General features: G+C 45.5%; 1 protein-coding gene across 5 annotated transcripts in view; it reads left to right on the forward strand.

Annotated features, from left to right (window-relative positions):
- The first annotated feature begins 7,700 nt into the window (after positions 1–7,700).
- EML6 (EMAP like 6) overlaps positions 7,701–15,825 on the forward strand; it is a 174,812-nt gene continuing 166,687 nt past the window's right edge. For all 5 annotated transcript variants that reach the window (XR_014545789.1, XM_083604732.1, XM_083604734.1 and 2 more), the window contains exons 1-2: positions 7,701–7,827; positions 11,348–12,255. Coding sequence is in view for 3 of the 5 variants with exons in the window: in XM_083604734.1 (XP_083460860.1) it covers positions 12,059–12,255 (197 nt within the window). In the remaining 2 variants the exon portion in view is untranslated. The remainder of the gene's footprint in view (positions 7,828–11,347; positions 12,256–15,825) is intronic.

Consider the following 15,825-nt stretch of genomic DNA (forward strand, 5'->3'; position numbering starts at 1 on the left):
AGCACGTCAAAGTGCAAGTAGATAAATAGGTATCACACTGGCGGGAAGGTAAATGGTGTTTCCGTGCGCTGCTCTGGTTTGCCAGAAGCGGCTTTGTCATGCTGGCCACATGACCCAGAAGCTGTACGCCGGCTCCCTCGGCCAATAAAGTGAGATGAGTGCCGCAACCCCAGAGTCAGCCACGACTGGACCTAATGGTCAGGGGTCCCTTTACCTTTATTATGAAAGGTCTTGATGAAATCTTATTTGGATGAGCATGGGAAGCTGGGATTAGGCAGACTCCCACATGAGAGGAGAGTGGCATGGGGGGGGAGAGATATTTCCTTTGGGTACAATCCTTTGTGAAGCAGTAAAATTGGATGGGAAATCAGGCATTCATACTTGACTCTAATTGAAACACAAACTATGTGCACTTAATGACCAACAAACATTATATATAACCTTCCAACAGTTTGAACAGTATGTAAATTTGAACAGTATGTAAATTTGCCAGCACAAGAGTATTTTGAACTGCAGCTCCTTTCCTTAAGGTTGCATGATAGCCATGTTCAAATATATAAAAGGATGTCACATAGAGGAGGGAGAAAGGTTGTTTTCTGCTGCTCCAGAGAAGCGGACACGGAGCAATGGATCCAAACTACAAGAAAGAAGATTCCACCTAAACATTAGGAAGAACTTCCTGACAGTAAGAGCTGTTCGACAGTGGAATTTGCTGCCAAGGAGTGTGGTGGAGTCTCCTTCTTTGGAGGTCTTTAAGCAGAGGCTTGACAACCATATGTCAGGAGTGCTCTGATGGTGTTTCCTGCTTGGCAGGGGGTTGGACTCGATGGCCCTTGTAGTCTCTTCCAACTCTATGATTCTATGATTCTATGACTTCACCCCCAAAGGCACCCTCCTCCTTTGTCTCCCAAAATAGATGAATGCCAACCAACAAGACTATCTGCTCTTCCTTAAAGATTCAACCTCCCAGGATCCTAGTATGTCCATTGTCACCTCTGCTTTATATTATAATAAGTGTGACCAGCTGGCAGTGGAATTCACAAACAAAAAGATTTGACACCCTTTGCAAAACCTGCCATCCTGATCTTTTCTTTCTCACTTCACCTTTCTCCCTCTGCATCTGGACTTGTGGCTTATGAACATGGGAAGTAGCATTATATAGAGTCAGGCCATTGACCCAACCAGCTTATTGCCATGTACACTGCCTTGCAGCCTATCACCACCCCAAACCTTGCTATCTTCTTGGTAAGGCAGGTCCTGCCTCAAAGCTGAAAAAATACCGTATTTACCTTTTTTGGCCAAATTACGTCGCGAGAATTAGGGTGCACATTAGATTTGATGGCACATTTACATTCGCCAGCAAATTCTTCTTTGGTTTCAAGCTTTTGAAAATTGAGGTGCACATTAAATTCAGTGGTGCATTACATTCGATACTGTGCAGTAATGCTTATTTTCAACTTCAGCTAAATCACACAGTTTAGTTCTGCCATTGGTTTTAATGCAGACACACAGCACAATCTAGTAATTTGTTCCAAACATGGCAGCGGTGATGCACAGAAGCAGATCCATGCCTCCACATCTGTGACTTTACTCCGTGGGAATTAATAGGTAAATTTGCCAGCGCAAGAGTATTTTGAACTGCAGCTCCTTTCCTTAAGGTTGCATGCACACAATACAGTTAAAGCACATCTCTCACCGCCACAAGAATAATGGGAACTGTAGTTTATTAAGGCTGCTGGAAAATGAAGCTCTGTGAGGGCTTAGCTACGGTCCCTAAGTATCTTTCAGAGAAAGCTGCTGTTTAAAACAACCTTCATTTAGCTGATTACAGCGCTGGTGTGAAGTGAACTGTTTTATCTGCAGTAAGAAAGAAGAGAAAAGGCGCTTTTACAAAATGTAGGTTTTAAAAAAGTATTTTAGTAACTGCCCTTTCTCCATGTATTTATACCTGATTCATTGCACCTTTTATATGCCTGTTGTCTTTGTCCATGGAGTTTTCTTGGCAGGGATACTGGAGTGGCTTGCCTGTTCCTGCTCCAGGTGGATCACGTTTGGTCAAAACTCTCCACTATGACCTGCCCATCTCGGGTGGCCCTACATGGCATAGCTCATAGCTTCTCTGAGTTATTCAAGCCCCTTTGCCACGGCAAGGCAGTGGTCCATGAAGGGGAAAACAGGAGTGCCTGGCGTGCTCTGGTCCATGGAGTCACGAAGAGTCAGACACGACTAAACGACTAAACAACAACAACAACATTGCACCTTAGACATGGTGCTAAGTAACTGGAGGGCAATACAAATATTAGCAGATTTGCATTTTCCCACCCTGCAAAATAACATGGGTGGGATTCACCTAATTAACCCCACCAGCAAAAGCCCTGTGCAAGTGCTTCTCTTATTGGCTGAAATTGGCTCACGTGTGTGTGTGTCTGGAAAACCACTAGCATAGAGGAGGGGTGTGGGGTGGTTCCATCTGACAAACTGATATGCATGTGCAGAGATTGAACATTTATAATAGTCTTCACATACACCATGCGTAATGTTCAGATGTTGCCCATCAACAGTTAGCATCCAGACTGCAGACAGAGCACGGACACACTGGTCACGGTCTTTTCTACTGTTGTGAGATTTTTCCACTTAAATTCTAATAATTATTTACATATTTGCATATTGCAATCGCCAGGCCATGCTACCTTCTAGGCTACACCCTTCACTGGTCTTACTCTATGCTCTTCCTAGGTGCTTTTGCTCCACTCATATGTGTTCCTGAACTAGCTTAATACTGTTTACTTACAAGGGTGGAGGGTGGAAAATGCCTTGCTCTCTGGCACCTTTAGCTAAACCATTTCTAGTGGGAAGTTTGTCAGCTTCCCCAAGCCTCAAAGATTCACTTCAATGTACATCAAAGAGTAATAATACCACTTTTCTTCATTCCGTAACTGTTATGTACTGAGTTGAATAGGATCCAAACTGCAGCAGTCTGATTGGTCCTAGAACAATAGGATCCAAAATGCAGTAGTCTGATTGGTCCTAGAACAATGCAGCAGTATGATTGGTCGGCAGGAGCCACCCAATCCAGCTCCAGATAGAAGTGAATCCACAACCTGATTGGCCTAAAGGAGAATTCTGGAATTAGCCAATCACGTGCAGCCCATTGTGTAAATAATGTATATAAAGCAGATACTTTGAGGGGACTTCCATTCCCTCCTCACCACTATGAGCTGAATAAAGAGCATGAAATCCACTCTCGACTCCGAGTATATTTCAGTAGCCAACAGCCGTTGGCCCAGTTTAAAAATAAAATAAATAGAACCACCTTTTGTATCCTGCATCTCTCTCTCTCTGTGTGTGCTACTTTGGCACATTACCAGAGGAAAGGAAGCCCGAATGAACAAAGCATTTATGCTCTGAAAGCTCTGTTGCTGTTTATAGAAAGCTCAGCCATAGCAACCAAGAACAGGAGTGTCCCAACAGATCTTAACTGCCATGAGAGCTGTATTGGTGTTGGTGGTGTTGGTGGGGAAATAGTTCCTAGAGCAATTAGCTCGACATCCTCCTGCACTGTTGAAATTCAACAGCTTAACTACATAATGCAGAAGGGTTTTAATGTGACATTTAACCCAAATCAGTATGATGGGGCTCCCCTCAGTGGCGTAGCGTGGGTTGTCAGCACCCGGGGCAAGGCAAGTAATTTGCGCCCCCTAACCCGTGGATTTGCGCCCCCTAACCCATGGATTTGCCCTAACCCCAGATGTTGCGCCCGGTGCGGCCGGCCCCCCCTGCACCCCCCACGCTACGCCACTGGCTCCCCTCGCTTAGTCTCCTAGGAAATCAAAACACTGCTCTACACAGAATTTCACTAATGTGTATGCGGTTCAGAGGAATATTATCCTGAACAAATAGAGTTACCAGATCATTTCAGCAAAACATTTCACATTGCACTTGTCCGAATAATAGAAGCTGCAATTCTATGCAGATTTATTGGAACTAAATCCATTTACCCTGGTGTCCATGCCCACCCCCAATGTATAATAAGATTGATTTTTAAATCAACGTTGTTTGGAATTTCTACATGACTTGGAAGTGCATTGTGCCTTGTTTTTTTGAAACCACTGGCCACAGGAGCAAGAGAAATGCCTAATTTTAAGAAGGTTATGTTCCTTACCAAATGTGCAACGGTGAATCATCTAATCATAAACTAATACAAAAACCTCTGGGTTTCTTTGCAGGTTTGGTTGTGGGGAATTTTTTAATTAGAACTGCTTGGTGCACGAACAGGAAACCAGTGTGATTATTAAGTAAGGACTGTAACCTGGGCTCCAGGGAAACAAATCATGCCTCTGTGTCAAGAAAAATAAAGGGGGGGGGGGAGAGCATTGGAGGAGCTGCAACAGTTGCCAGAGGGAAAAATAAGATGGAAGGAAGTTGGAGAAAATAAATGCCAGCCTTCCCAACCTTGTGCTCTCCAGATGTTTTGAATTATACGCTGCCAGGCAGCCCTAACTGACATACAGGCTCCCTGTGACTCCTAGGAAATCCAACAGCCAACAAGGGCAGACCTGTTTAGCTTCAGGAGTAGATCAGTGCCAAGTGCCCCTAGAAGGGAGGGGGGATTTTTTTCCCCAAAAAATGCCCCCCATTCCCCATGGGAAATGTTATGTACTGAGTTGAATAGGATCCAAAATGCAGCAGTCTGATTGGTCCTAGAACAATAGGATCCAAAATGCAGCAGTCTGATTGGTCCTAGAACAATAGGATCCAAAATGCAGCAGTCTGATTGGTCCTAGAACAATAGGATCCAAAATGCAGCAGTCTGATCGGTCCTAAAGCAATGCAGCAGTATGACTGGTCTGCAGGAGCCACCCAATCCAGCTCCAGATGGAAGTGAATCCACAACCTGATTGGGCTACAGGAGAATTCCAGAATTAGCCAATCACGTGCAGCCCACTGTGTAAATAATGTATATAAAGCAGATACTTTGGGGAAACTTTCATTCCTCCTCACCACTATGAGCTGAATAAAGAGCATGAAATCCTCTCTCGACTCCGAGTATATTTCAGGAAAAGTATCAGAGGCTGCTGGTCAGCAGCAGGTGCATCCCAAGCCTACCTTGGGAAGGTGAAGCTGTGAGCTCAATGGGGAGGTAGTTCACACCCCAGACATCTCCAGGGCACATGGCAGCCTTTGCCAACCTGCTGCCCAGCAGGTGTTTTAGACTGCAACTCCCATCAGCCACATTTAGCAGAGTCGTAATCAGATGTGTTCGAATCCCCATGACAGGGTGAGCTCACGTTGCTCGGTCCCTGCTCCTGCCAACCTAGCAGTTTGAAAGCACAAAGTGCAAGTAGATAAATAGGTACCGTTCCGGCAGGAAGGTAACGGCGTTTCCATGCGCTGCTCAGGTTTGCCAGAAGCGGCTTAGTCATGCTGGCCACATGACCTGGAAGCTGTACGCTGGCTCCCTCTGCCTGTAAAGTGAGATGAGCGCCACAACCCCAGAGTCGGTCACGACTGGACCTAATGGTCAGGGTCCCTTTACCTTTAATCAGATTTGTAGCGCTGGGGTGTAGAGCTGATGGGAGGGGTAGTCCAGAACACCTGGAAGGTGGCAGGCTGGCAAAGGTTTCTCAAAATTGGACTCGCAGCTGTTGTTGGACTCCAACTCACATCATCCCTATTGATCCTGCTAGCTGGGGATGATGGGAATTGTAGTCCAACAGCAGCAGAGGACCCAAGTTTGAGAAACACTGCCTTATTGTATGCAATGAAGCTGAGCTCTCACCTCCTCCTCACTGGTTTGGGGATAAAAAAAGGCCCCACATGCAGTAATGTGTTGGAAATCTTGTTGCTAAACTGAACCAGAGCTTTAAAAATTACAAATTCATTGAAAGCTTTATACCAGCTACAAAATGTGCAAGGAGCTCACCATAAAATGTACATCCGAATCAACAGAATAAATTGCATACTGGCAAATGCAGGTTGCATAATTAAAGTGGGTTTGCTGCAACAGGCTCACTCCCACCCCCACCCCCCGCCAAATAATGACCTTTGTTTGCGGTTCCCGTAAATAAATCAGAATGCTCAATGGAGAGGATCTCACTTCCATGAAAGCGGGCGCAGAATTGCAGCCCAAGCCCCACTAAATTTAGGGTAAAGCTGAATTATGAGTAAAGCTGCATGGGCGATCAGACTAAATCGGGAAGCTTTCCGAGCCTAAAAATATGCCACACACGGACAAGGAACTGAAGTGGCACAAGGAGCGGGCAACCCCTGCGCACATTTACTCAGAAGTAAAACCCATTGTGGTCAGCGGTGCTCAGACCACAATGCAGAATTCATCATCCCAAACTGGAATTAAGATTGCCAGAAGAAATATCAACAACCTCAGATATGCAGATGAGACAACCTTGATGGCAGAAAGTGAGGAGGGATTAAAGAACCTTTTAATGAGGGTGAAAGAGGAGAGCGCAAAATATGGTCTGAAGCTCAACATCAAAAAAACGAAGATCATGGCCACTGGGCCCATTACCTCCTGGCAAATAGATGGGGAAGAAATGGAGGCAGTGAGAGATTTTACTTTCTTGGGCTCCATGATCACTGCAGATGGTGACAGCAGTCACAAAATTAAAAGACGGCTGTTTCTTGGGAGAAAAGTAATGACAAACCTAGACAGCATCTTAAAAAGCAGAGACATCACCTTGCCAATAAAGGTCCGTATAGTTAAAGCTATGGTTTTCCCAGTAGTGATGTATGGAAGTGAGAGCTGGACCATAAAGAAGGTTGATTGCCGAAGAATGGGTGCTTTTGAATTATGGTACTGGAGGAGACTCTTGAGAGTCCCATGGACTGCAAGAAGATCAAACCTATCCATTGTTAAGGAAATTAGCCCTGAGTGCTCACTGGAAGGACAGATCCTGAAGCTGAGGCTCCAATACTTTGGCCACCTCATGAGAAGAGAAGACTCCCTGGAAAAGACCCTGATGTTGGGAAAGATGGAGGGCACAAGGAGAAGGGGACGACAGAGGACGAGATGGTTGGACAGTGTTCTCGAAGCTACCAGCATGAGTCTGACCAAACTGCGGGAGGCAGTGGAAGACAGGAGTGCCTGGCGTGCTCTGGTCCATGGGGTCACGAAGAGTTGGACATGACTAAACGACTAAATAACAACAAAACCCATTGTGGTGGGCGGCGCTCCGAGTCCAGAACTGAATCTTATTCAGTTTCCCTTTTATTCCCTGCGCGCGATCCCCTCTCCAAACAAGCCACCCCCGCTAGCAAACCGCCCAGAGGGATCTGGCGCACAGACGGGGAACGAGCGGAGCGCGGAGCAGCTCAGCCGGGCGAGGCGAGGCGCGGCCGCTTGCGCTCGGCACCCTGGGACATGGAGTCCCCCCGCGCGCTCTCCCCGCGGCGGCCGGCGGGGCTTGGAACTGCGCTTCCCGTGAGCCTCTTGGCCACAGGCGGCTTGGCTCGGCGGGCGGGCGGGCGGGCGGGCGCGTGGGAATCCGCGGGGTTTCCAAGGGGATGCGCCAGATGCTGCTGCTGCTGCTGCTGGTGAGGCGATGGTGACGCAGCCGCGCTTTCCCTCCCTTTCCCGCCGAATGATGAGGCGGTTTCTGGCCGGGGCTGCCTAGGAGACGAGCGGAGGGCAGGGCGGGGACGAGGCGGCGTGACGCGCGCGGGGCGGGGGGGGGGGGAGCTGAGGCGGCCGAGGAAGAGGAGGAGGAGGGCGACGAAGGTCCATTCGCCTTGTCGTGCGGTCTCCTGCTCTCCTCCTCCTCCTCTTCTCCTGGGCTCCAGTCTCATAGGCGTCCCTTCTGCTCTTGACAGGTGACAGTCAAAATCACTGTCTTGTGACGGGGGGGGGGGGCGTCGTCGTGATTATTATTATTAGTATTAACAAAAAAAATTTTTTTCCTTCCAGTAGCACCTTAAAGACCAACTAATATTATTAGTATTATTAGTGATAAGAATCCTGGATTCTGTTTTTCCCCCCAAGTAAATTCTTATTATTTTCTTTAGATATTCTTTTTCTAACAATCCTTCCTATTACCATATATTCCCTTTGACTCTGCCGAGTCTTGACTTCCCTCCCTCCCTGCCATTGGTATATTAATCACATCTTATCGCGTACATTATTCTAAGAATCCTGGATTCTCAGCTTTCCTTAAAGGAAGTTTCTAGCGTGGAAGCTGCGCGAGGAGGCAAAATGTACAGACGCTCCCCTCTGTATATATATTTATGAGGCATAGCTGTCAACGTTTCCCTGTTTTTTTTAAAAGGGAAATTCCCTTATTCTGAATAGGGTTCCTCGCAAGAAAAGGGAATAGTTGACAGCTATGTTATGAGGAGACTTAGCCCCAAGCATTTTGCTTTGCCCTCTCCCCCCCTAGGAAAATGGCCGTTATTAATAATACTAATAATTACCATCGCGCTGTTGAAGGGCATGGCGTTTGGCAGAGAGGAAGCAGGAAGGAGGCATGGCTTGCAGCACCTTTCCCGGAAAAGCAGCCTTGTTAATTGAGGCACTGCCTCTGCTTCGAATCATAGCATTGTAGAGCTGGAAGGGACCACAAGGGTCATCTAGTCCAACCCGCCCCCTGCGATGTAGGAATTTTTTGCCCAACTCTGGGCTCGAACCCACGACCCTGAGATGCTCTACCAATTGAGCACTAAGCCCTTACTGAGTTCAGTGGGGCATTTTTCCGGATAAGAGCATACAGGATTGAAACCTTTTTTTGAGGGGGGAAAGGGGACATGGTCGCAGTTTATAGAATTGCGCCTTGAAGGGAATAGAAGTCCTTCTCCCACCCAAGGTCTGTTTCTTAATACTGGGAAGTAGGGTCTTCCAAGGACGCTGGTTGATTAGGTGTTCTGGATATTTTGTTTGCTTGCTTATGGGTTAGGTGCCGACTTGATCTCGCTTAGGGTGGCCCAATGAAATAAATTGGGGCTTAACTAACCCCCTGAAGCTGCCATTTACCTCTTTGCTCAGTTACAGGCAATGACAGCCTACCTGTGAGAGGGCTATTGAGAGGAGAGAGAAAAAGCTTAACCCTGCACATACTACCCTGAGATCCTTGGAGAGAGGGTGGATAGAAATTTTGTTTCTGGGTCTATTTTAAATACCGTTGCTTAACCAGTAGAACTTGTGAAGCAGTAAAATACTAAGCATTGCTACGTAGTTGATGCTTTCATAGAGTAAAAATCAGCAGAAAATGCAGAGGAGAAAGGAATAATTCTATTGAGCATGGCTAGAGTGCACCATTGAGTAATCAGAGGTAGATCTTTCATCTGTTTTCGATGTTTTTGATCCTTTGGTCATGCTTGCTGAGAAGTATCTCGCATCGTTCACAGATTGCCCTTACAACCCCATGTGGAAGACTTGGCCAGAGTTCTGTAGTTGTAATTCTCTATTTTGTCAATGAAACTTAAAATAATAATAATAATCTTGAAAATAAGTGTGGAAGGAAGGGAAGCAAGTAGAATTTTGCAGTCAAATAGTAAGCCCTGCCTGATATGTCACCCTCAGTGTATGGGCTGCTTTTACAGAGTAAGATAAGGTAGGTCCAGAATACATTTTGATTGTCAAGGTGACTGCTCTGTAGATTCTGATATAATTGCAGCAGGGGGAAATCTGAGCACATACAAATTGTGTTTGTTTTTGCACAGCTGCCACTTCATTCCGTGTGGTTTGTAAGCTCTCTCACAGGGAAAGTAGTCTTTGTAATATTTTGCCCTTACTGCTTAAAATCCAGCTCCTCAGCTACATGCTGCTTTTATTTAACCTATAGCCACCATGCCTTTAATCGGGCTTATCTCTGTGGCCTCAGTTGTGCTGTAGGTTTCATCAACTTGTTCTAAACTACTTGTAGAAGAAATGGTTCTCAAAAGTGGGAAAGTTGTGGACCTTTTCTCTCTCTAATTCCCTTGCTTTCCTTGTTTACTAGGTTCTTTTCGGAGGAAAGGTCTCAAACCACCTGCATGGCAACCTTGCAATTAATGAAATTACCGGTTGCTCCACCTTGACAGGGAAGTGTGAGCTGAGGGATCTTGCATGGAAGAAATAGTTTCTCGCCCTGGGTGTGATAGTGGCTGGCTGCAAGGCTAGAGTCTTTGGATTATTAAATGAGGGTGATATCCAACTTAAGTCATTCTCAGAGGACATGGTGAAAATAATGACCTGTTAGGGTGATATCTAGTGTTGGTCATACTTAGAGTATACCTGAATATCTGGCTAAGTTTGGGTGTCACCTTCAAGGTCCCATTCTGTGTTAAGAAGTGGAGCTGAGCTGAATGGGGACCATGGTCCTTTTTGCAGTGGAATCCCAAAGGCACAGGAGGCAAGGGAGACGGCAGCAAGGAAAAACTTGAGATGGGCAAGATAACTCGTTCAGTTCCTGTTGCTGCTTTGCTGGAAATAATAATAATAATAATAATAATAATAATAATAATAATAATTTATTATTTATACCCCACCCATCTGGCTGGGTTTCCCCAGCCACTCTGGGCGGCTTCCAACAGAATATTAAAATACAATAGTCAGTTAAACATTAAAAGCTTCCCTAAACAGGGCTGCCTTCAGATGTCTTCTGAAGGGGTGGGATAATACCCTCTAAGTTAACTGCATAGCTGAGTAAAGCTGTGAATTCTTAGGAACTGATGGCAACTCTCTGCCTCCATCCTAGTGGTATCTCAGACTTCAAGGTACCTGTGCCTCCTGCTCCCTGCACAAATTGGGGGGAAACTGCTTTGAGCAGTTGTGCTCTGGCTGTGTGGTATCATTTATGTAACTAGCTAGTGGGAATACTTCTCCCTCCCCTCCCCTCCCCTCCCCTCCCCTCCTGATTTCCATAATGTTTGTCACTGCTTCCTGGTGTCTCATTAATTCACCTCCATTGGGCAGTGGTTGTGTGTGCCATGTGTGCAGGCTCTGGAAACCGCCCCCCCCTCGCATTTAGTAGTAGAGACAAGTTTGTTATCATGAGAAACCACAAGACTGGCATACATGTTTCCCCCCTGCCCACTGGAAATATTCTAGTTCTGAGAAAGGGTGAGAAGGGGGGGGATGCATTATTTTGATTTACAAAATGTACCCTAGGGAATTCTAATATGCTTTATTTGATAAATAAGGACCTATAAAGAAGGACCTCTCCTATAAGCAAAAAAAAAAAAAAGGTTTCATCACTAACTACATGCTTCCCTTTAGTTCTGGAGGTGGGTGGGGGGGACACAGGTGGTGCTGACACATTTTTTTTTTTAATGATACTGTAGAGTGATTAAATTGATCAACTTGTATGGATGGCTTGCTTTGATTAAGGTTTCTTTTCTTTCCTCCCCCCTCCCCCAGAAATTTCCTGTCTTTGCACTAAGTTGCAAATGCATTAAGATGACAAGCCAGAGAAAACCACTTTGTCGCACGTTCAGAGCCATCACACAGTGAATTAAAGCTCATTGCTTGCATTTGAAAAGAACGGGTGGATTCCTGTGCCAGCTGCACCTTTTTTCCACACCGTTAAAAAACTATATTTAAAAAAAATGCAGTGACTTTCCCCTTGCAAGAAGATGCGTCGGGCAGAAGAAGCATAGCACACTACCGGCGTCCTGCGCCTGGGCAATTGTGACACCCGGAACAGGCTCCTTTGGGTGGAATCGGCATGCGATAGTTCCATACAGCGTTGATTTGCATCTGTGTAGGTGCCCCCCTCCTCTCAAGTTGCCTGGGTTGCAAAACAGGGAGAAAGCAGCAGCTGCTCATCTTTGGCAGTAGAAGATTATGGTGGCAGCTCGGCACTAGCAAAAGCAGCAGCAGCAGCAGCAGCGGCGGTGGCTGAAGCAGCAGCAGCAGCAACAGAGCAGGACTTTGCCCGGATGCATTTTCCCCTGAAAACCATCAGCATTGCAAAGTGCAGCCCCCAGACTTGGCAGCCAAGCAGGAATTGGAAGCGTTCGTAAAAGGAAGGGAACCGGGAACTGGCAAGGAACAGCAGGGGTGGAGGGCATCACCACCAGCTTTTTTCCCTGTGTGTTTCTAGGGTGGGGGGGGGGGTCGTCTCTTATCATGGCGGATCGGACAGCTCCTAGATGCCAGCTGCGTCTGGAGTGGGTATATGGGTATAGGGGTCACCAGTGCCGCAACAACCTGTACTACACGGCAGGCAAGGAAGTGGTTTACTTCGTGGCCGGAGTCGGGGTGGTTTATAACACCAGAGAGCATAGCCAGAAATTTTTCCTGGGGCACAACGATGACATTATCAGGTAAGGAGCGGTGGGCTGGCAGGCTGGGGGCGAGGGCAGGGAGGGGAGGAGGGGGGAAGGTTTGGCAAAGCAGCCCACAACTTCTCACGGTTTCTTTTTTTAACATGCCTCTTGCAATTTAGGAAAGCAAATGTATCCAAAGATGTGTATGCAAATTGCTGTGTTCGCCTGGATCTCATCTGCTCTGTATTTTTCCTCTTGTGTGGCATAGGATCTTGGTGGAGGTTAAGTTTAATTGCACCCCGAATCGGGAAGGTCATTCAATGTTCCTGGAAAACTAGACTTTATTTCTCATTGATCCAATTATTATTATTATTATTATTATTATTTTGGTTTTTGAAAACTAATGCCTGTACAGTGATAACAGGTATAGATGATGCTGTTCCCTCAGTAACATCTGGGCACTGATACATAAATCTGTAATACATCTTTTCTCCCTCCAGTCGGTTTTGTTCCTGAACCCAATATTTCAGCACTTGGGTAGAGCTTATGTCCTCTTCCTCAATACATTTATTGGAAGTAACACTTGCTTCCACTTGTTCCAGCTTGTTTAGGATTGCGGTGTCAGTTGTTTTTTTGAGGGGGCTGGAGACTCACGGTGCCTCCTGTAGATGTCTACTTGGAAGTAATCCCCATTCAGTTCAGTGGTGCTTATTCCCAGGAAAATTGCCATTGGATTGAAGCCTCAGTGCGGCCACAGAATGTCAGAAGGATAATCTACTTGTTTGCTTTTGAGAGTTGTCTGTGTATACGAGGGAGCTTTCAAGTTTATATCATGAAACAGGCATATCTGTGCTGCTGCTATTTTGTCATTTATTTCAAAACACAGTTGTACAAGTAATACAGGGAATCAGCTGGGATTCTCCCTTTCCCATTCTACTATTCTCTCTCTCGGCGCTTCTCAAGTGTATTAAGACTTGGATTTTATATCTGGGTTGTCCTAATTTCATTCAAATTTTCCTGTGCATTCAGAAACTTTCTATTTAAAAGGCAGCATGTTTTCCTCTTAGTAGAATCTGACTAGTTTGGAATCTGGCTTATGGTTCTGGATTCTCCTTGATATTCACCATATAGTTGTGGAGCTGCTTCTTTTAACTTATCGTGTATGCAACTTCCCATCTATCAAATGTGGCTCCTATTTTCATTTTGTTTCTGGTTTATCATCGTACCTCTAATTATTTGCATTAGACTGACATATCTGCAGCTCTTCCATGTAAGCGTGTTAATTTGCAAAATGTTTCTTGTAGCATGACAATAATATGCATAGTTTATGCAGTATCATTTTACCTGCTTTAGATTTTTCACTGCTTTAGATTCTAGATTTTTCCAGAAAAAAGTGGCATTTCCCACTTTCTCCCTTGGAAGATCATAGCTGTTGTGAAAATAAATCCCTCAAATCCGTACAGCTCAATGTTCATTCCACGTAACCCACTCTTAAGGATATTTACTTGGAAGTAAGCCTCACTGAAATCTGTAAGACTTACTTTCAATTAAGGCCTGGTATGTGAGAAGGAGGGTCAAGCTCACAGACTGGCCTGGTTTGGACACAACAACAGATAATGGTATATAATAATTTTCCCTGCTCTGGTGAAACTTTGAGCAAATCAGAAGGTTTTGGTTCTGATTTCAATTAGCCATGGTTTGCTGTTGCATCTGAAGCCTAGAAGCTGATTTACTCAGCTAACCACAGTTTATCTGGGTTCAAACATAATGCTTGATTGTGGTTAGTTTAAAAGGAAAGTGGAAGCTTTTGAACACAGAAGGGGGAGAGGGGAGTGGGGTGTACATGAGCCTCAGCTCACTCTAGATTGTTCCCATAATAAGAACATAAGAATAGCTTGCTAGATCAGGCCAGTGGCCCATCTAGTCCAGCATCCTGTTCCCACAGTGGCTGGCCAGATACCTATGGGAATCGTAGAACTATAAAGTTGAAAGGAATTCCTGAGGATCATCTAGTCCAGTGTTTCCCAACCTTGGGCCTCCAGATGTTTTTGGCCTACAACTCCCATCATCCCTAGCTAGCAAGACCAGTGGTCAGGGATGATGGGAATTGTAGTTCAAAAACAGCTGGAGGCCCAAGGTTGGGAAACACTGATCTAGTCCAGCCCCCTTTGAATGCAGGAATATGCAGCTGTACCATACGGGGATCAAACTTGCAACCTTGGCATCATCAGCAACCAACTGAGCTGTCCAGGAAGTCCACAAACAGGACCTGAGCACAGGACCACTCTCCCTTCCTGTGGTTTCCAGCAACTGGAACTCAGAAACATACTTTCTTTGGTAGTGGAGGTATGAATAGCAAGTTTAGGAAATTCTTGATGAATCCGTATTTATTCCACTCTAAAAAAATTACAACTCAGCTGTCTGTCCAAATACTTGGTGAGGTAGAAGAACAATTGCAAAGCACTGGAAACTAATTATAACAACAATAAAAGACAGCAAAAAGGAAGAGCGACAGCAAGCTTATCTTAGAACATGCCAGTGATATGCAGGCAGGTGGGACTTCACTTTTTAGCATGGTCAGCGGGGTGATACAGGATGGCGAAGCTGGGATGTGCCTGAGTCTGTGGGCCATACTTGATGTTGCAATTACAGTGGTACCTCGGGTTAAGTACTTAATTCATTCCGGAGGTCTGTTCTTAACCTGAAACTGTTCTTAACCTGAAGCACCACTTTAGCTAATGGGGCCTCCTGCTCCTGCCGCACCACCGGGGCACGATTTCTGTTCTCATCCTGAAGCAAAGTTCTTAACCCGAGGTACTATTTCTGGGTTAGCGGAGTCTGTAACCTGAAGCGTATGTAACCCGAGGTACCATTGTAGTTAATGTACACTTTTAAAAAGTGTGAATAGCATCTGCAGGGGTACTGAGCAGCAGCAAGAAACACAGGGAATGGACAGGTAGCATCCCTCACCTGCTGCAGTCTTTTTTAAAAAAATGCATCCCTAAAGGTTCTGTTGCGTCGGGGTAGGGGTGGGGGTGGAGACCTCCATCAGTGGCGGACTTTGGTAATATGACAACCTGGGCGAGGACAAAATTTGGGTTCCTCCCCCCCAGTATTTCCCCCCTCCACACACAATAATTCTTTTTGGTGCAGTTGTTTTTGTTTTTATTACTATTACTATTATTATTATTAGCTTGTGCCCTCTCAGCTTGGCACCCTGTTTGATGGAACTGTAAATCTTGTACTGCCTGCATTGGCACCCATAATAAGAGATGGTAAACTATGTCATATATATATATATATATATATATATATATATATATATAGTAGTTAGTGAGTGATATCTGGCTATCCGGTTTCCAGTTGGGCATTGTAAGTATTGGAATAATAATAATAATAGTAGTAATAATAATAATAATAATAATATTTATAACCCCTCCCATCTGGCTGGGTTTCCCCAGCCACTCTGGGTGGCTTCCAACAGAATATTAAAATGCAATAGTCAGTTAAACATTAAAAGCTTCCCTAAACAGGGCTGCCTTCAGATGTCTTCTAAAAGTCTGGTAGTTGTTTTTCTCTTTGACATCTGGTGGGAGGGCGTTCCACAGGGCGGGTGCCACTACCCAG

This window comes from Podarcis filfolensis, assembly GCF_964270895.1.
Source record: "Podarcis filfolensis genome assembly, chromosome: 3".
Classification (NCBI taxonomy): domain Eukaryota; kingdom Metazoa; phylum Chordata; class Lepidosauria; order Squamata; family Lacertidae; genus Podarcis; species Podarcis filfolensis.